At 45.5% G+C, this 20,841-nt stretch overlaps 1 protein-coding gene across 2 annotated transcripts; it reads left to right on the top strand.

Moving 5' to 3' along the window:
- Window positions 1-779: 779 nt before the first annotated feature.
- snapc4 (small nuclear RNA activating complex, polypeptide 4) lies at window positions 780-18,909 on the top strand. 2 transcript variants are annotated; one of them, XM_086092084.1, is made up of 22 exons: window positions 780-1,056; window positions 6,194-6,304; window positions 6,479-6,519; window positions 9,498-9,594; window positions 9,668-9,723; window positions 9,811-9,927; window positions 10,178-10,318; window positions 10,402-10,486; window positions 10,564-10,645; window positions 11,435-11,542; window positions 13,646-13,718; window positions 13,811-13,975; window positions 14,056-14,206; window positions 14,284-14,390; window positions 14,485-14,579; window positions 15,733-15,827; window positions 15,900-16,012; window positions 16,095-17,180; window positions 17,262-17,618; window positions 17,777-18,236; window positions 18,314-18,519; window positions 18,601-18,909. In XM_086092084.1, exons 2-22 carry the CDS (start codon window positions 6,196-6,198, stop codon window positions 18,706-18,708), a joined length of 3,852 nt encoding a protein of 1,283 aa, XP_085948210.1. In that variant the 5' UTR covers window positions 780-1,056; window positions 6,194-6,195; the 3' UTR covers window positions 18,709-18,909. The 2 variants fall into 2 exon arrangements, with proteins under 2 accessions (XP_085948210.1, XP_085948211.1); XM_086092085.1 differs by having other exon boundaries at window positions 17,780-18,236.
- Window positions 18,910-20,841: the final 1,932 nt, after the last annotated feature.

Genomic DNA, 20,841 nt, shown 5'->3' on the forward strand with positions numbered 1-20,841 from the left:
TATGTCGTCTTTTGATCTTTGTCAGAATTACAAGAATATACAGATTCTGCTTAAACGAATACCTAAACATTTTCTTTCCTATTTTTATAGACCATAACAAACATTGACAGGACTAGGGGTAAAAAGTGAAACCTTGCATTTAATAAGTACTCTTCTTCCTTTGGCAGTTTTCTGTAGTTACTGATCAGATGTGCACAATGCTAATCAGAATAAGTTTTGGAACATTCCTTTTTAAAAAACTTACAGTTCAGCAAGATTGTGGGGCTGATTTTGAGATCACACCGCAGAATTTCCAGTTATTAATTCCAAGGGTTAACTTACGTTGTCCTCCATGTCTCGTCAGTGCTCATGTGTTAATTTTAATGAAAATATTAAACCATATTATTGTTTGTGGGGTTCAGGGCACATATAAACAAATAAGTGATTGGTGGCCACTCAATGTAAGACGGGACCATAATAAAATATGGGCTTGTCGCACGTGTAGCTTGTCGCCAGTCGAAGTCTGGGAACATAGTCAAACGAGCTAACTAACATTAACGTGACGTCATATTTGGTCATTTTTTGAGCCTCACGGAAGATGGATGGACGATTCTCTTTCATGACGTCATGCTATTTATTTTAATATGACACAGGTATTTTTTCTTTATGAAAATGTCTTAAATGTTGTTAGTTTTATATAATCATCTAATAGCACAATTTGCTCAAAAGCATCCTAAATAGAAAAATGAAAACCTCGGGACGAAAAACAGACCCGGAAGTAAGGGGCGGCCCACCGGAAGTGGCGAACCAGGAAGCCATTTGGAGCCTAACCGGTGGAAATCACTCTTGTTTTTGTGTCTGTATAACTGTTTTCGGGTATTCTTTTATAATTTTTGACATTCATTGACATTGTTAAACCTTCTCGGAGAACGTTGATTGTGACGCAGTGCTGGCTACCAAGTCGTGTGGTCGTATGTGCTGTTTTGACGCAAAGCCTGCTGGGTAATATGCTAAAATACGAAGCCCAACACAACGTTGATTGAACGACGTCGGAGTTAGTATAAAGTGCAAGAACAGGTATGTCAGACTTCCCGCCAAACAATAAGCATGTACTGTACTACTTTCTTACAGTCTAAATAGTAAATACTATTTACACGCACACATTGATCGGTCGATGAAGCGTGTTGACACAATGACACACTGTGTTGATACTGTGTCAATGAATACTGATACCTGCTGTACCCTAAATATAGCTAGAGGTAATTAAGGTGACTTTTTTTCTTCCTCTTATAAACTTTATTCAAACATTAAACAATATACAAAGTATGTGGGGAAAAATTGAATAGAAACATTGTATACAATGCAAACACAGAACTCGCCAGGGAGGTTAAAAAATATGAAGAAGCTCAACAAAATAAAATCAACAATGTAACAAAAAGATAGAACAAAGTCACATAAATAAATGAAAAAGTTTACAGTAATATTATGTTTTCACAGCTTTTGAATACATAGAAGTAGATAATGATTAAAACAAACTTTTCATGGATACGAGAGTCATCGCCTTATTGTGGTGGAGGGGTTTGCGTGTCCAAATGAGCCTAGAAGCTATGTTGTCTGGGGTTTCATGCCCCTGGTAGGTTTACCCATGGCAAACAGGTCCTAGGTGAGGACCAGACAAAGCATGGCTCAAAAGACCCCTATGATGAATTTATATTTATGATCATGGTATCCATTGCCCGGATGCGGGTCACCGGGCCCCCCTCTGGAGCTAGGCCTGGAGGTGGGGCTCGAAGGCGAGTGTCTGGTGGCCGGGACTATACCCATGGGGCCCGGCCGGGCACAGCCCGAAAAGGCAACGTGGGTCCCCTTTCCCATGGGCTCACCACCGGTGGGAGAGGCCAAAGGGGTCGGGTGCGCAGTGAGTTGGGTAGCGGCCAAAGGTGGGGGCCTTGGCGGGCCGACCCCCGGCTACTGAAGCTAGCTCTGGGGACATGGAATGTCACCCCTCTGGCAGGGAAGGAGCCCGAGCTGGTGTGCGAGGCTGAGAAGTTCCGACTAGATATAGTCGGACTCGCCTCCACACACAGCTTGGGTTCCGTTACCAATCCTCTCGAGAGGGGCTAAACTCTATTCCTCTCTGGAGTTGCCCACGGTGAGAGGCGCAGAGGTGGTGTGGGCATACTCATTGCCCTCCAGCTAGGCGCCTGTACGTTGGGGTTTACCCCGGTGAACGAGAGGGTAGCCTCCCTCCGCCTTCAGGTGGGGGGATGGGTCCGGACTGTTGTTTGTGCTTATGCACCGAACAGCAGCTCAGAGTACCCACCCTTTCTGGAGTCCTTGGAGGGTGTGCTGGAGAGTGCTCCCCCTGGGGACTCCCTCGTTCTGCTGGGGGACTTCAACGCTCACGTGGGTAATGACAGTGAGACCTGGAGGGGCGTGATTGGGAGAAACAGCCCACCCAATTGGAACCCGAGCAGTGTTTTGTTATTGGACTTCTGTGCTCGTCACGGACTGACCATAAAGAACACCATGTTCAAACACAAGGGTGTCCATATGTGCACTTGGCACCAGGACACCCTAGGCCGCAGTTCGATGATTGACTTTGTAGTCGTGTCATCGGATTTGCGGCCGCATGTGTTGAACACTCTGGTTAAGAGAGGGGCGGAGCTGTCAACTGGTCACCACCTGGTGGTGTGTTCACTCCGATGGCGGGGTAAGATGCTGGTCCGACCGGGCAGACCCAAACATATTGTGAGGGTCTGCTGGGAACGTCTTGCAGAATCCCCTGTCAGAAAGAGTTTCAACACCCACCTCCGGCAGAACGTCTCCCTTATCCCGAGGAAGGCGGGGGACATTGAGTCCGAGTGGACCATGTTCTGCACTTCCATTGTTGAGGCGGCTGATCGGAGCTGTGGCCGTAAGGTGGTTGGTGCCTGTCGTGGCGGCAATCCTCGAACCCGCTGGTGAACACCAGCGGTAAGGGATGCCGACAAGATGAAGAAGGAGTCCTATTGGGCATTTTTGGCCTTTGGGACTCTGCAGGGAGACTGCTGACAGGTACCGGCTGGACAAGCGGAATGCAGCTTCGGCGGTCGCTGAGGCAAAAACTCGGACATGGGAGGAGTTCGGTAAGGCCATGGAAAACGACTTCTGGACGGCTTTGAAGAAATTCTGGTCCAACATTCGGCGTCTCAGGAGGGCAAAGCAGTGCACCATCAAGACTGTGTATAGTGGAGATGGGGTGCTGCTGACCTCGACTCGGGACGTTGTGAATCGGTGGGAAAAATAATTCAAAGACCTCCTCAATTCCACCGACACGTCTTTCTTTGAGGAAGCAAGGACTGGGGACTCTGAGGTGGGCTCCCCTATCTCTGGGGTCGGAGTCACTGAGGTGGTCGAAAAGCTCCTCGGTGGCAGGGCCCCGGGGGTGAATGAGATCCGCCCGGAGTTCCTAAAGGCTCTGGATGTTGTGGGGCTTTCGTGGTTGACACGCCTCTACAACATCACGTGGATATCGGGGACAGTGCCTCTGGATTGGCAGACCGGGGTGGTGGTCCCCCTTTTTAAGAAGGGGGACCGGAGGGTGTGTTCCAACTATAGAGGGATCACACTCCTCAGCCTTCCTCATAAGGTCTATTCAGGGGTGCGGGAGAGGAGGGTCTGTCGGGAAGTCGAATCTCGGATTCAGGAGGAGCAGTGTGGTTTTCGTCCCGGCCGTGGAGCAATGGACCAGCTCTACACCCTCGGCAAGGTCCTCGAGGGTGCAAGGGAGTTCGCCCAACCAGTCCACATGTGCTCTGTGGACTTGGAGAAGGCGTGTCCCTCGGGGAGTGCTTCGGGAGTACAGGGTACAGAGCCCCCTGATACGGGCTGTTCGCTCCCTGTACGACCGATGTCAGAGTTTGGTCCGCATTGCCGGCGGTAAGTCGAATTTGTTTCCAGTGAGGGTTGGGCTCCGCCAAGGTTGCCCTTTGTCACCGATTCTGTTCATAACTTTTATGGACAGAATTTCTAGGCGCAGCCGAGGCGTTGAGGTGGTCCGGTTTGGTGGCCTCAACATTGCATCTCTGCTGCATGATGTGGTGCCGTTGGCTTCTTCAAGCCGTGATCTCCAACTCTCACTGGAGCGGTTCGCGGCCGAGTGTGAAGCGGTTGGGATGAAGATCAGCACCTCCAAATCCGAGACCATGTTCCTCAGTCGGAAAAGGGTGGAGTGCCCTCTCCGGGTCGGGGATGAGATCCTGCCCCAAGTGGAGGAGTTCAAGTATCTTGGGGTCTTGTTCACGAGTGAGGGTAGGTTGGAGCAGGAGATCGACAGGCGGATCGGTGCAGCGTCTGCAGTGATGCGGACTCTGTATCGATCCATTGTGGTAAGGAAGAAGCTGAGCCGAAAGGCAAAGCTCTCGATTTACCGGTCAATCTACGTTCCTGCCCTCACCTATGGTCACGAGCTGTGGGTCGTGACCGAAAGAACAAGATCCCGGATACAAGCGGCCGAAATTTGTTTCCTCTGCAGGGTATCCGGGATCGCCCTTAGAGATAGGGTGAGAAGCTCGGTCATCCGGGAGGGACTCAGTGTTGAGCCACTACTCCTCCGCGTTGAGAGGAACCAGTTGAGGTGGCTCGGGCATCTGGTTTGGACGCCTCCCTGGAGAGGTGTTCCGGGAATGTCCCACCGGCGGGAGGCCCCGGGGACGACCCAGGACACGCTGGAGAGACTATGTCTCTTGGCTGGCCTGGGAACGCCTTGGGATCCCGTCGCCCCTGCGACCCGACCCCGGATAAGCGGTAAATGATGGATGGATGGATGGATACAAAAAACTCACTGAAGGATGGTTTCTTATGCATAAATTTGGACCTATGAATGTAAAATTTTGCTAGAATAATAATAAGGTTTATCAAATAAAATTGTGCACTGACAGTCTTATCATATTCAAATACACCAAAGGTAACCAAGGTGACAGACTCAACTGACACTAATTTGATGACTTCAATTAAATAAGTCTTTGTATTTCCTACTGTATTAATTTCTTCATTTAAATTTAAAATGTTTGGATGGATAGATGCAGTCAATAAATAGTGTGAACGTGTCAATTTGAAAATCTGAGTGAAAAACATATGAGGACTCACAACTTCTGGGTTGGGAGACGACGACACTACCACTGAGCCACGCCGTGGCTGTGCAGTGGTCAACTGGTTGAGCACATCCGCCTCAAAGCTCAGAGGTCGTTGACAGTGTGTTAAAAACTGGAGCTTGGGCTCCGGCCTTCTTGTCTGTGTGAAGTTTGGTGGATATTTTAAACTCAAAAGTCGTCAGCCAATCAGAGAATGGCTTCCCTGTGTAGCAGATAAAAGGAAAACATTGAGGAGATATGTTGTGAAATAATAGAGTTATAGAGTTTTACTCAATTTTGAAGAATTTTTTTTTCTCAACACACACAAAAACTAAATTTCACAAGACGCTTCATCCAATTTTCAAAAACCTCATTGTTGCCGCCCTTCCAATTCCTGTACACTATTTTGACAAACTAATTTTTGGTTGATCTTGTCATTCTGGCTGGGATTATTTTAATAATTCATTAATCTGTCAATTTTTTTTTCAGGTAATGGATACACTAGATTTATTTTATGTTTTATTTCCATTTATTTATAAAAACAACAACCTGGAGATTATTTCTAATTGACAATGCAAAAATGCACAAACATGAATTGATTATTCACTTACTTGTTTGGTCCGTAACAGAAAATCTGCAAATATGTTGATTATTGTTCTTTCATTATAAACACAGATGTTTACAAATGTATTGTTTTGATTGAACAAGAAGATAATTAGTGTGCTGTCAAAGAGGACGGCAGAAATGGAAGAATATTTACTGTAACTCAGAGGATTCGGACAATTTTAAGATGAACAAAGTCTCTCAATTATTAATCAATTATCCCCCCAAAAAAATATTAAAGTCATAATCAATTTGTTGTCGATTAATTGTTCATTCGGTGCTTGTCAGGTTGCAAATTCTAGTGATGATTGCAATTGCATGTACTGCGTTTGAGGTCCAATCCATCCAGATTTAGCATTCTTACAGAATGTCATTTTTGGGAAATATAGTCACGTTGCTACTGTGTATTATACGCTTGTGTAGTTGTATGCAAGTGTGTATTTATTTTATGCTACTAAGACTGTTTTTCTTGTGAACGTGCGTGTGCATGTGTGTAGTCATGTCGTTGTGCGAACAGAGAGAGAAGATCCAACAGCAGGTGGAACTTTTAGAAAGACGTTTGTGTACCAGCAACAGTGAACTGCAACAAGTCAGCAGCGATGACACAGGTAGTAATCTTTAAATTTTTGATTGATTTGTGTATTTCTGCCAATTGGAAACGAGCTAAGTTGCAAACAGGAAGTGTGTGTGTGACTTCTTGTTTGGTGATGCTAACAGACATATCATGCCATGATCAATTGTGTCGGCCATCTTGTGATGCTAACCTCTTTTCTCTCCATTAGATGATGAGTCCAGTGTGGACATGGATCAGGAATCAGGACAGGTAATATGCGCACATGTACATGCAGATACGGGTGCAAATACGCAGCTTCATTTTTTCTACATGTTTTTCGATTTCATGTTGGCTACACCATGCCTGAAAAAACTCACCAGTTTTTGCTTGAGATTAGATGAGCCCATCCTGTGTACAGTGGTTCCTTGAGATATGAGTTTAATTTGTTCTGTGACCATGCCCGTAACTCATCACTTACATCTCAAATCATCTTTCTCTATCGAATTAATGGAAATGCCATTAATCCATTCCAGCCTACGACCCTCCCATCCCAATTTTAAAAAGTATTGTAAATGTGTTTTTTTTAATGGGGAAGATGGCCCTCCATTATATTGTTCTTTATCAAAATACATAGTAATGGCAAAAATAGATAAAATTCAAACGAATTTCTCATTAACTTCAATGAGCATTGTGCTGCTGCCCACTTTGGCCACCTGGGGGCAGTATAAGACTGTTATACTGTACTTTGACGTTTGTACAGTGTAAAAGTTGTGCCCAAGTTTCCAGTATGCGAGCCAAAATTATCTACCTACAACATGTATTCCTTTATAAATATACTGACATTTCTTTATATGTTCAATATATAATGATGTACTTTGCATAACTGTTTGAACCCATATTGCACAATACAACTAGTGCACATTTTTTGTCTCTATTTTACTCTGATGACTTGCACTGACTGGAATCAGCCAGGGATGTAGTGCGGACAGGATTTACGGATAGCAAGCCGTGCGCACGCTTCCCAATGAACATTAGTCATATTGGAACGGTACTTATTAATGTATTTCATTAAAGTAGCACTAAGGAAAGTTTCGACCTTAATAAAATATTTTCATAACTGTTCTGATGAAACATTGACTTAAAACTAGTCGACTGGTACCTTTGCCATGTATCATTTTTACTGGCACTAAGCAACTTTGAGGTGGATGGTAGGAACACTGCCACACAAAAAAAAAAATGTGCTGAATGCTTTATGGCATACGTCACTTCCTCCTTTTCTCATTCGTTACAAAGACGGAAATTTGAATGTCGAGGCACGATTACTGCTTTCCCGGCAGAAGCTGCAAACCAACTGAAAAGTTTTGTCTGAGGAGACAAAAAAAGAAAAGGGAAGCTACCCAGATAAAAGACAGTTAAGGCTCAACACTGGCCCAGATTTCACTCACTGGCATGAGCTTAAAAAAAACGACACAGTGTGCTTGTCCTCATAGGAAATGTGGTCTTCCTTCAGACATAACAATACCACTTTTTTCCATATGGTGCCGCCATAATCAACGTAAACTGAAAGTTCTTTAGTGTTGCTTTAATGGCCCAACAATGGCGCTCCACATTTTCCTCCTTCGGCCAGCAAACACCACCGTACTAACCGATTGGTAGCCGCCACACACCATCACAGGGCTCCCGCAGGCCGGCCTTGTGCTGTAGTTTGGACGGACCACCCGCAGGTCATTCTCCACCACTGGGGAAATCAGGAGCACACGCCCGAGACGCCCCAGCGTCCAGCCCACCACAGAGCCAATTGCCTGTCTAGTGTCAGTACCAGATGTGATCGGGCTGCCTGATCGTATCGGGATCGTCTAACTAACGAACACGTTACGCTACAGGATTGGCTGGAAATTATCCAGTTGATGTCATTATATAGAAAATATTAAATATGTAATTTAAATAACCAAATGTATGCACTGAAATGATAAAAATGTAATTAAACCTAAGAATATAAAAGCAATATATATTGAATAAATAATAAAATAGAATGAATAAATGGTAAATACACAAATTAATTGCCTGGGATGTGACAAATATCGTCAGTTGAGATTGCTAATGAGTTCCTATTATCATTAAGACTGTTTTTGTGATGTATTGTGATTTGTGAACAGCTAAAAAAGAAACCAAACCAAAGTGAACACATCTGACTCGCATATATTTAGCGCTGCTGTACTGACGTCATCGACAAGCATGAACGCGCTTCAATCAATTTTTTTATTTCTTCAATCTTAATGTATCCTGCTTTTATATTCTCGTTTTTACAATTTCAAGCCACACATTTTGTTGTTTAAATGACATCTTTAATATTTACTTTCCAATGTTTTGACATAAACCAGATTTTTTTTCATTTAACTTTATTTAACAATTGTAAACGGACAATTTCCAGTCAATCCTGTAGCGTGATGTCATCGGTAGGCGGCCCCGAGACAATCTGGCAGCCCGATCACATCTGGTACCGACAGCGGCACACTAGCTGATGAGGCAAATGAAACTTCAAAAATTACATTTCAAAAAACCGATCCTCCTCTCAGTGGAAATACTTGGCTTACTTGGTCACTTTTTATACTTTATTATTTTATTTATTACAGTATATTAAGTTAGTAAACAAAACAAATTGGAGGCTAACTGCTAATTAGCTAGAGTTTTGCCAGGTAGCAGCACCATTTTATGTGCTGTAATCGGGGCTGGACTGACCTTCTGGCATACAGGGCAGATGCCCGGTGGCCCGGAGTCTTTTGGTGATGATTTAATTTAATTACTATCGTCCTCAGTTTTACCCCAAGAAAGTGGCCCACAAATTAGCGGGAGCAGCCCATTAATCCATTTACAATATAGACAGTAAATTGAGTCAGTCAACCTCAGTGGTTGAGCCACATGGTGGCCACAGGTGGTAAGGAGTCAGGCCGGCCCAGCAGGCCGAAATCAAAATGCCAGGGCCGATTAATTTGTTAAACATTTTTTCATGCCAGTCCAACCCTAGTGGTGATGCATGCAACACAGACAAGCTGGTCAAAGCCTTCTTCCATGCCTACCCAGTGAAAATATATTTGTCGGTTGCAGGAAACGATTGAATTCCACTTGATGAATAGCAATGTCCAAAAGTAAATAGAACACTTAACAATTTTAATGGCGTGTGGGGGTGTGTGTGCGTGTGTGTGTGCGTGGGGGTGTGCGTGTGTTTGTGTGTGTGTACTCACGTTCAGTCAACTGCAGGTTTGCTGGCTGAGAGGCAAAAGATCGAGATGGACATTCACAACTTGGAGAACTTTCTGGGACCGCACAGCCCCATTATCGTGTCAGGTAGCCACAGCTTCCATTTCCTGTCATGTGACCATGCGTCCACTCACTGTCACTATATGTGTGTGTTTATTAGATGATGATGATGGTGATGATGATGATGATGAAGATAGCAGCAACAGTGAAAGTGAGGTCAGTGAACCATCAAACATTTTGGAACATGTGACAGCTCAACCACATGCTAACTAGCCAACACCTTTGTGTATGTGTTGCCGTTAGCTGGGTCTGTCCAAGGACGTGGAATCGTGTCTTCAGATGAACTTGGTGTACCAACAGATCCTTGAAGAGAAGCTCAAGCAGTTGGAAACTCTTCTGTTGTTCAACCAGCGACAGCAGGTCACCAAGCATACACTTACATGCCACAGACACACACTCACACGCACGCGTGTACTCATGTATATACACTCACACGCATACACATGTAGCTTGTTTAATGCTAACATACACAATAATAGACACATATAAACATGCATGTACTGACACACAAGTACACAAATGTTGAAATACACACACACACACACACACACACAGTAGTCATTATACAGCACAAATCTGCATGTGTGTGCGTGTGTGTGCATTTGTGTAGAGGGAGGCAGAGTCTGAGCTGCCCGGGACAATCAGAGAAGCTTCCAAAGAAGAGCCCGCCTCCTCGTCGTACCCCAAGCACTCCTCCTTATTCTTGGGTCATTTCTTGAAGCCGTACTTCAAGGACAAAGTCTCCGGACTGGTGAGGTCTTCGCCTGAATGTCACGTGACCTGTCAGCCACGTGACCTTTCCACCGATCGCATCGCTGTTCTTTTCGTCCGAAGGGTCCTCCGGCCAATTGCGAAACAAAGGAGAAAATGATGAAGATGAAGGGTTGCCTCGACAACAGCAAGATGAAGGTCAAACGATGTGAGGACACGGTCACCGTGGCCAAAACACACTTTTTTGCGTCCGCTTCATTGTCCTGTGTGTGCGCGTGTGTTCAGGGGAGAGTTGGCAGAAGATGTTGCTGATTGACTCGGTGTCCAGAGACAGTATGAAGAGACTCATTCAGCCCAAGCTGTCCAGGTTGGAGTATTCCTCCACTTCTGCTTCTATTTCACCTGCTTCTTCTTCTTCTTCTTCTTCTTGTTCTCTTTCTTCTGTTTCTTCTTCCCCTCTTCTTCCTCCTCTTCATTCTTCTCCTTCATCTCCACCTCGTTCTTCTACTTCTTCTCCTTCTGCTTCTTCATCGTCTCCTTTTTCTCCTACACCTCCTCCTTCCCCCTCTTCTGCTTCTCTTCATTAGTCTTTCAACTTTGCCTACTTCTCCTCCTCCTTTTTCCTTCTTCTAATTCTTCTTCTTTGCCTTTTTGTTCTTTTTCTTTTTCTGCTTCTTCTGCTGCTTCTTCTGCTTCTCTGCTTCCTCCTCCTTCTTCTCAGCCTTCTTCTTCTCTTCTTCCTCTTCCTCATTCCCCCTTCTTCTCCTCCTCCTTTTTTTCCTCCTCCGTCTTCCACTTCTTCTCCTGCTTCATCTTTTTTCTCCTGCACCTCTCCCCCTTCTGCCTCTCTTCATTAGTCTTTCAACATGGCCTCCTTCTTCTCCTCCTCCTCCTCTTTCTTCTTCTTCTCCTTCTTGATCGTCTCCTCCTCCTCCCCCCACCTTTTTCTTCTGATTAGTCTTTTAACATCATCTTCTCTATCACCTCATTCTCCTTGTTCTGCTTTTTCTACCTCTCCTTCTTGTTCTCCTTCTCCTTTTTCTGGTCCTTTTCCTTCTTTGTCTTCTACTTTTTCTCCTTTTCCTCCTCCTTCCTCTTCTCATTCTCTTCATTCCAGTCTTTCAATATCATCTTCCTTCCTCTTGATGTGCGGCAGGGTAGACTACCTGAGTCAGAAGTTGTCTTCATCAGACAAATCGGAAGATGACAAGCAGCAGCTGAAAGTTCACATTGAAAGTCTGGAGAATGACATCGAAACCATCAAGTATGAGGTTGCATTTGTGTTTACAGTGGGACCTCGGTTTTCGTGATTCATCTGTTCAAGAAAGTCTGATTAAAACCATTTCTCAAAAGTCAGGCCTTCAAAATAAAAGTACACCAGGCCCTATGTGATTTGGTGCCCTAGGCGAAAGTGTAGATTTTTTTATAAAATATATATGCAGTATAATATAACATATATAAATAATATAATGTGATAATGTAAAATAAATACAATTTATATGCTCTATAACATTTTGTAGCATCCTCGGTTGAAATAAAGGTGGTCTCCCAACTGATGGTTCACAACTTTTATTAAACCTTCCTTTGTGTGAACGCACTGTAAGAGCTACAATACAAATAAACAAAAAATGCCATTAATAACTCAAAGGGTATGTTTTGTGTATCCTTTTACCGTATTTAAGCCTTATACTAGGGTGACCATATTTCCATTTCCAAAAAAAGAGGATACTTGCCCCGAAATTCCTTGAAATTGTGGTACCAGTCGCAGTTACACAGTGTACTTCACCTCCTATTGGTCACGCAATGCCAACCGGACATTTTCATGAATTTATAAAAAACCCGGACGCCCCAACAGGATGTAGGAAAATGGTCTTTCCTCCCAAAAGAGGACACCCTACCATATACTATAAATGAATTGCCTTAAATGATTACCTTTTATAGCCTTGACAATCTCTTGAGTACAATTTATATTGTAAATAAACATTTTAACCTTGCCTGTTGCCTTTATAAATACCTTAAAACAAAAATAAACCATACAAAAATACAGATTCTTAGTCAATAAAACAGAATCTTGAGCAGCAAATAGCATTGCTAAATATTTACCAAGGAGCGTTAGCACACTCCAGTGGACGAAAACGGTAATGTTTTACTATGCAGTAAATTACACAATGAACATGAAATATAGCAACATTAGTTAAACAATGAAACATTGCTACAATACGAACCTCGTTTCCTTCTCAGCCAGGTGCTAAAGAATCGTTCACTGAATTAGTTGCAAACTTCAGTTTTCTCTGATTTCCTGTGGCGTGCACACATCTTCTCTGCACTTGGAAGACGGCGCTATAAATGGCATGGCAGTACGTCGGTTACTTACATCAGTTCTTACCGGTTTATGAGACCTTTTCCTGTATCCTTCAAAATAAAAGTATCGTCGGCGGGATACACCCTGATCTGGTTGCCAGCCAATAACAGGTCACGCAAGAACAACCAACGATTCGCACTGACTCGTAACCACATCTATGGACAATTTAGAGTGTCAACTAAGCACCCATGCATGTTTATGGAATATGGGAGGAAGCCGGAGTAACCAGCGAAAACATACAGGCACTGGGAGAACATGCAATCTCCACACAGGAAGGTCGCAGCCCGGATTGTAACCCACAACCTCTGTACTGTGCGGTAGATGTGCAAACTAGTTGATCACTGTGTCGCCGCACAACAGTATGTGAACACCATTTTACCACCCTTTCTATGGCCCTTTTATTTTGAAGCCTTGACTTTACACCTTGCCATCGATCGCATAATTTTTTCACAATTCACAAAATGCTTCGGATGACCGCACGGGATCATGCTCACGCAAATAATGTCACAAGCAAATGGCGCATTATTTCTGGGAAATTAATGGCAGAGTCATGTTTTTTTTTATACGAAAACCGAATGGATGTAAGAAAACTGGAACTAAATTTTGGCGAAGGAAGTCATCGAAAACCGAGGTTCTTTTGCACTTGTTTATATGTGCCATGTTATTATCATCCTGTTTGAGTGTGCTCAGGGCTGGACTGGCACAAAAAAACTGGCCCTGGCATTTTGACTTAGGCCCACTAACATGTAGTTCTGCCCTTGATGTTTATTTATGATGTTTCAGTTTGCTATCTATATTCAAAATGGATTAACAGACTGGTCCCTCTCCACTGTTGGCCAGTCTCTAGGAGTAAAATGTGGGAAAATAATAATTAAAAAGGACTACATCAGCTCCAAAAGAGGCTGGCCCACCGGCATCTGCCTTGTATGCCAGATGGCCAGTCCAGCCCTGAGTGTGTTTGTGCAGCTAGCTAGCTGCTGATACAGGTGTGCTGTGACTTGCTAGAGTGAAAAAGGAGGATACGCTAGTTGGGGATCAGTACGAGGACCACGACTGGCACAAGATCGCCAAAATTGACGTATGTGAGCACCTGTCAAAAATATTTTGTATAAGTGCTAACCTCATCCTCTGGATTTATTAGCATGTGGTTAACAACACCTTATGTGTCAGTTTGAAGGCCATCGCGAGGCGGACGACCTTCGTCTCTTCTGGCAGAACTTCCTGCATCCCGCCGTCAACAAGAGCTGCTGGAGCGCCGATGAGGTTCAGCGACTCAAAGAAATCAGCAGCAGAAACCAGGAGACCAACTGGGACCTCATCGCTCAGGAGTTGGGGGTGAGCAGGGAGGATCCGTTGAAAACCGCGGGTGCATCACGCTGAGGTTGTGTGGTGACACGCTTTCGTTGTTTTATCAGACGGGCCGCACCGCCTTCATGTGCCTGCAGACATTCCAGAGGTTCATCTCATCCTCTCTTAAACGCGGTGCTTGGACACCCACCGAGGACGAGAAGCTCACAAAGTTGGTTGACAAGATGCGCATTGGGAACTTTATACCGTACACGCAGAGTAAGCAAGCACACCCGTGGTGCCACATTGCACTTGATGCGCCTCTGACTACACTTCTCCTTGCTCCCTTTCCTCAGTCAGCTACTTCATGGAGGGTCGAGACACACCTCAGCTCATCTACAGATGGAGTTCAGTTCTGGACCCACAGCTGAAGAAAGGACCCTGGTCCAAAGAGGAGGATCAGGTCCGCTGCATAGTGACATCATATGGTTCTGAAGTCCGTGTCCAGTCCACTCGTTGAAGTTATTTGTTTGCTCGCTTTTTTGCTGTCTTCACAGCTGCTGCTGAGAGCAGTTGCACGCCACGGGGAGAAGATGTGGTGGAAAATCCGCTTGGAGGTTCCAGGACGCACAGACGGAGCCTGCAGGGACAGGTGACGAGGATTGGGACAGACGAGACTTACCACAATGACGGGACTGAAAGACAAAGTCAAATCAAAAATATTCGTTACAGTAATATTAGCACGTCAATGAACTTCCATCATTTGCCAGCAGCGGACCTGGAAGTCCGACATCATCAGTCCGTCATTATCTCAGGCCGACCAAGTCCTGTCACTCAGTCATCATGATTTTAACTAATTCACTCCCAGCCATTTCCACTGAAGCAACCCCCTTCGCTCACGGCTCTTTTACTGATTTTTGACTGATTTTGCATCAGGAAAAGCTGTCAATTTCTACCTGGTTCCGTTGTGCAGCAATTAGCATTAGAATATAGCTAAGTTTCATCATTATTCACAAACCTGTTGAAAACACTGGAAAAAAGAGCTTGTTGCAACATGGCCCTGGGTGATCTCTTATACTCTGCGGCCACCTGCTGGCCGTTTTTTGTCATAATGACCATTGCTTTAAGCGATCTTTTCATGTCAGAAGCTGTATCAAAGCATTCTGTATGCTCTAGCATAAAAAAACATATAAAAAAATTAATACTAGTTATTTCATGCTAGTAGCTATTTTAGGACCATCAGTAAAAATAAATTAACAAGGGCAACATTTTATTCATGTAGAAAGTTTGGACAACTTTACACACCTAAAGCATACATTCTTGTACTATTACTTCTCCTTCCTGCTTCTCATCTCCAAAATGTCCCTTGTCTTTGCTTTTCGGGTTTGTGAAAATCGCTTACGTTTCCGCTTATTCCGTCCGTCGTCAATCCGCCAGTGAAAACCCACGGACATGTATGCCCCCATTAGTCTCAACATGGCATTCTGATTCATGTTGTGTACTTGTTTTTATCAATTTCAGTGAGTTTTGGTCATGTGGATTTCACATACTGAGCGCTTTGGCACTGTGATGTCATTTTCAGTCGACAGGAAGTGGCAAAATGGCCGCACCCGTGAGAGGGATAAAAATGGGTGATTTTTTTCTGCTTGAATCATATTCCACAGATGCCAGATTAATCACAATACCGTTTTTAGACTAGTGGGGCAGCATGGAACATATTATTGTAAAGAAATCTTTTTTTAATTGACTTTTTCACCTTTAAGGTACTGACGTGACTGACGCCGCATTTGTCATTTGTCCCACAGATATTTAGACTGCCTGAAGGAAGGAACCAAGAAAGGAGCTTTTGATGACCACGAGCGCCAACTCCTCAGCCAGCTGCTGGACAAACATGGCGTCGGTCTGTCTCAATCGCTCTCGCCTTGATTTGCATGTTAGCCAGTGTCGCTAACACTTGTTACATGGTTGGCAGGTCGCTGGGCGAAGATCGCGGCAGAAATTCCAAACCGTAATGACGCCCAGTGTCTTCGAGAGTGGAAAAAATTAATGAGACACGCAAAAATACCTTTCAAGATACAGAGAGACGTAAGCGTTCAGTGTTAGCACAACATACAAAGGAACCTTCTTCACATTTTTTTGGGGGGTGCATGTGTTTTTTCACCAACAGAATAAAAGAAGACAAAATACCTTCCAAGACAGCAAGACCACCAGGACTGAGAAAACCAAGGTGAAGGCAAACATCAGGAGGCGTCTGCGTGCAGTCAATGAGGAGGATAGCGACCAGGAGGACAAGGATGAGGATCAAATACCGTACATGGACACTGATGACGAGAAGGAAAAAGAAGAGGAAGGGGGGCCATTGGAGGGGGATGGCGAGGAAGTGGAGGAGAACGAAGAGGAGAATTATCTAGTTCCACCCATGAAGGAGTGGATTCCAAAGGAAGAAAGTCAAGAATTCAGTTTCCCCAGTGAGAAGCTGGTAACGCTGGAGCCGGCGCCGGACTGCCCCCAGTCAAAATCAGCGCTCGTACGGTCCACGGTGGTGGCCAAGTTCGGCCACTCTGTAGTGCTGGGCCCGCCGCCTCGTGTGCTGAGCAGGGACGAGCGCCACGTGGATGGCACCATGTGGATGGTGTCACAGAAGCAGCTGCGTTTGCACCTGTGTCACCAGGTCAGCAAGTGCAGCGACCTCCGCCATCGCCCCAAGAAGGGTTACGTGAGCGATACCGAGATGGACTACATGTTGCAGACGGCTGTGTTACCGTGGGTGGGCAACGTGCTCATGCCCAGTCGGGCCGTACACACACTGGCTGACACCCTCGGGGACAAGACGGGGACACTGAGCTCCACCCCTGTCTTCAGGCTCCTCCTTCATGCCATGATGGTGGACATCTCGGGCTGCAAGGACGTCATCCTCAGGCGGGGTCGGGAGAGGCGGATGTCGCCCCTGCATAGGCTCCAACGGCTACCCCAAAGGAGGAACCCGCCACATAAACCTGGACGGATGCCCGAGCAGGCTCCCCTGCAGAAGTCCCAACGAAATCCCCCATGCTTCAAAAACCCCAAAACTGTGGCAGCCATGTTAAGCGCCTCCCAATCCCGCCCCCCAGACACACAACCGGGGCGGACGATGCAGCAGGTTCTGCCCGCTCACCTCCTCCCGCAATCCCCTCCTTCAGTCTACCTCCTGACCACACCCCCTTTATTGACCTCCCCGCCTCTAGCTCCGCTCCCCTTTCCAATCCAATCACAGGTCAGCTTTTTTCTCTCAAATGTCCATTGATTGACTTCTTTTGATTCACGTGGTGATTGACATGCTCCCCTGTCCCCACAGACGACACGCCGGCTTCCACCCCTCCTCCCGCGTACCCCTGCTCATCCTTCGATCTGCCTGATGACCACGCCCCCTCTTTCTGTGTGTTTTGTGTCCCCGCCCCTGCCTGTTGCCCCCACCCACCTGCTATTGGCCACGCTCCCTAAAGCTCCAACCCCTCCCGGCTCCCCATCTGTCAAATCGGCCTTGGCCCCGTCCACCTCCATTGTCACTGCTGACCATGACTACACCCGCCTCAGCCCCAAACCGCAGGCAACGGGGAAGAAGCGGGGACGGGAAGAAGATTCTGGGGGCGGAGTTGTCACCAATGCAGGGAAACGAGTCAGGAAGTTGACTCACAAGGCTCTCCAGTTACAGGTCAGATTTTCACTCTTTTTCTTTTCTTTTTTTCCAGTTTCTCACTTTTCATTGATTAAAATGTCAGGATTTACATGCATGTATGCACATACATACAAACTTGCAAACACACACACACACACACAGACTGCGCTATTGCAATTGTGATTGCTTGTCAGCAGGCATCAGCCACTAAGAGGAGAAAAAGTCATCCCAAGCCCAAACCCAAAGAGGATGGAGCCACACAAGTGACTCTGCCCACCCAGGTGCCATTGTGGTTTGCTCCTCCCAGTGGGCGTGTCCAGCCACCGCAAGCTCCTCCTCCCGTGCTACATGCAGTCATCAGACCCCTCCCCTCCGCCAGTGGTCCCTCCCCCGCGTCGTCGCAGAGGCCGGATCTGAATGTTGACCCCTCCCTGGTGTTTCCGGGGTCACCGGCAGAGGTCGGTGATTGGCTGAGTGGCCGAGGAGGCGTGGCCGTGCCTCAAGCGGGTGTTTCTCTGCCCTACCTGCCGCCGTGCAGCAGCAGCCTCAGCGCGCTCGCCGCCATTCTCGCCAACAAAACTCAGCTCGTTGGCGAGGCCGCACAACTTCTGGCCATGCCCCATTTCCTGCCTGACGCCCCCTCTGACCAAACAGGTGCACACACAAACACACACACACACAAACACACATTCACAGTGTGTATGATGTAATTTTCCTTGATGTTGGCGTAGAGTGTATGCTGCGGGCTTTGGTGAAGAAACGTTTGGGCTCCAATCCGTCGTACGTGCTGTTGAAGGCTCGATTCCTGTCCATGTTTGCCCTCCCTGCCCTCCTGGCCACCATGCGGCCTGTTGCCAGGGCAACGTCTTCACGCACGCCTCCACGTGACAACAAGAAAGTGAAGAGGAAAGAAAAGGCACATCAGGTCAATGTACACGTGAGTCGAGACACACACGTTTGCACGCGCGTGTGTGTGTTATGAGATTGCAAACTGTGTTTGTGCGCGTGTGTCACACAGAGAAAGTTTGCATGTGACGGCTCAGGAGCTCCAGCCAATCACTTCTCAGGAATCGGCACCATTGGCCCCGCCCAGCCACACTCCAGTGACACTGTCAGCAACCAATGAGAAGCTTTATATGTTTGTTTGTTTTTTTAATTTAATGGTGTGTTTCTTGTCTACTTGTGCGCCTGAACGCATCACAAAGGTGAGTTCAGGAACGCCCGTTTTTGTCATTTTGAAATGATTTGTTCATCTGCCTTGTTAATAAAGTTTATTTTGCAATTATTTGTTCATCTGAGCTGTTGTTAATAAAGGTTTTAAAATAAATTTGATGTCAGTTTTAAATAGTCTTTGCAACAATCTACTTGGCTTATATCGGATCGGAAGGTATTTTGCACATTTTATTCTTCTTCTTTTTTTTCCGGCATCCGCAAATTGAGACATAATAGTATTTACCACACAAACTGATCTTGGCAGGCTTCCACAAATGAATTTTGGCTGACACTAATACATCTTTGTGCTACCTGTTAATATGTGACCAATGTATTACAGTATATTAGCTTTATTTTTCTGTGCAGAAATTGTGCCATTCAGCTCCTTGTGTGTGTCTGCTATTCGATACCTGTACTACTTTCCTTTCTGATACCATACTGCAAATACAGTGCTTCAATGAGAATTCCTACACACCATGAGCCCTTTGCGTGAATTATGAGTGTAACTTCTGGTTTGAACTGCAACTGGGTTTTGTTTACACGGGAACGGTTTGCGCGAGTCAACTTTCAATGACAGTTACAAACTTCTACAATTTGGGCCCACCAGTTGTCGCCTTTAACGGAAAATATTACAACCCCACTCCATTCTTATATAGAGGGTTAAGAGGATGATGTCAAAAAGTGGCCAGCAACGACATACAGTTGCATATTCAGCTACTTTCTCAACGCTGTCATCTCAGACGGTGAGGCAATCTCAAACACTCTGAGGCGTATCAGTACCTACACAATAATAAAGTTGGCCGTGTTTTGTTAAGAGGTTGGACACAGTCTTTTTTAGCTTGAAGCAGACGGATCCAGCCAAACCCGCTACAACCCACTGCAATGACTGCATGGTGACCACTTGACTGGGACCAGTCTAAGGGTGTATTCAGACCTGCACTGTTTGTTCCGCTTTAAACGGACCAGAGTTTGTTTCCCACGCTGATCCGGACCTTTTGTGCAAGTCTGAATACACACGAACGAATCCTGGTGCGGACCAAACAAACGGACAGAGACCCACTTTTTGAGGTGGTCTCGGTCTGCTTCCAAACGCACTCGGTGCGGTTCGCTTCGCAGTCTGAATACAAACCACGGCCGATCCGCTCCAACTGCAGGACATATGCACCTTTTCTGGCTTAACAAGCCACCGTAGCCAAGCATTGCGGGGGGAATATTGCCCTGTAGTGAATATTGTGCTAGATTCATTCATAATCATCCGTATTCTGTTTAGCCACGGTGTTGTCAGCATGTTGTGGTGGTGATTACGCAATACCGTCCACTTGCAAAAAGCACAGTGTGAATATGAACCGCACCAAACGAAAAAAATAAAGGACTTTTCTGGTCTGACTACATCCTAACGCAGGGGTGTCAAACACATTTTAGGAAAATCTATTCCCAAGTGAGCCGGACTGGTAAAACCATGAAATTTTTTTGAATACCCCTATGAAAAACATCACCAAACTTACCACAGCAGAAAACAAAACAAACAAAAAACATAGCAATAGCATAGCATTTTCCAACATAATTTATACGTACTTACCTGCAAATGAGGAAGCTGCAACTTATATTGCTACAACGATATCTCATGTTTTGCCATGTCTTAGTGCCCTCAATGTTGTTAAGAACAACAGTTGGTTCTTTTTTATGCCCGATTGGCTGAGTAACATCATGTGATTTGTAGCATTGCCTGCCATTGGTTTAACTGACATAGTAGGCTATTGCGTTTGCACGCAAATTTAACGACCTTTATAACATGACTTTGTAAAAATGTGCAAGAATTGCGTGTGCCAACAAACAATATAAGCTTACTTAAAAGATCCAGGTCCTCCCTCACTAGGGATCATTATTTTCAAAAACTAAGCGCGTATCCAACTGAGCGGTGAGAATTTGCAAGGGTAGCATTTTCTTCAGGGTTTGTTGAAAGGTCGGCAACTGTCAAATAGACGTTTGGAAGATGCGTTTAGCGAACGTTGCGACCTTGACCGAACCCTGACGAGAAATCCACATT

The sequence above is a fragment of the Leptonotus elevatus genome, chromosome 12 (genome assembly GCF_054856555.1).
Source record: "Leptonotus elevatus isolate MCC_2025b chromosome 12, RoL_Lele_1.0, whole genome shotgun sequence".
NCBI classification, from domain to species: domain Eukaryota; kingdom Metazoa; phylum Chordata; class Actinopteri; order Syngnathiformes; family Syngnathidae; genus Leptonotus; species Leptonotus elevatus.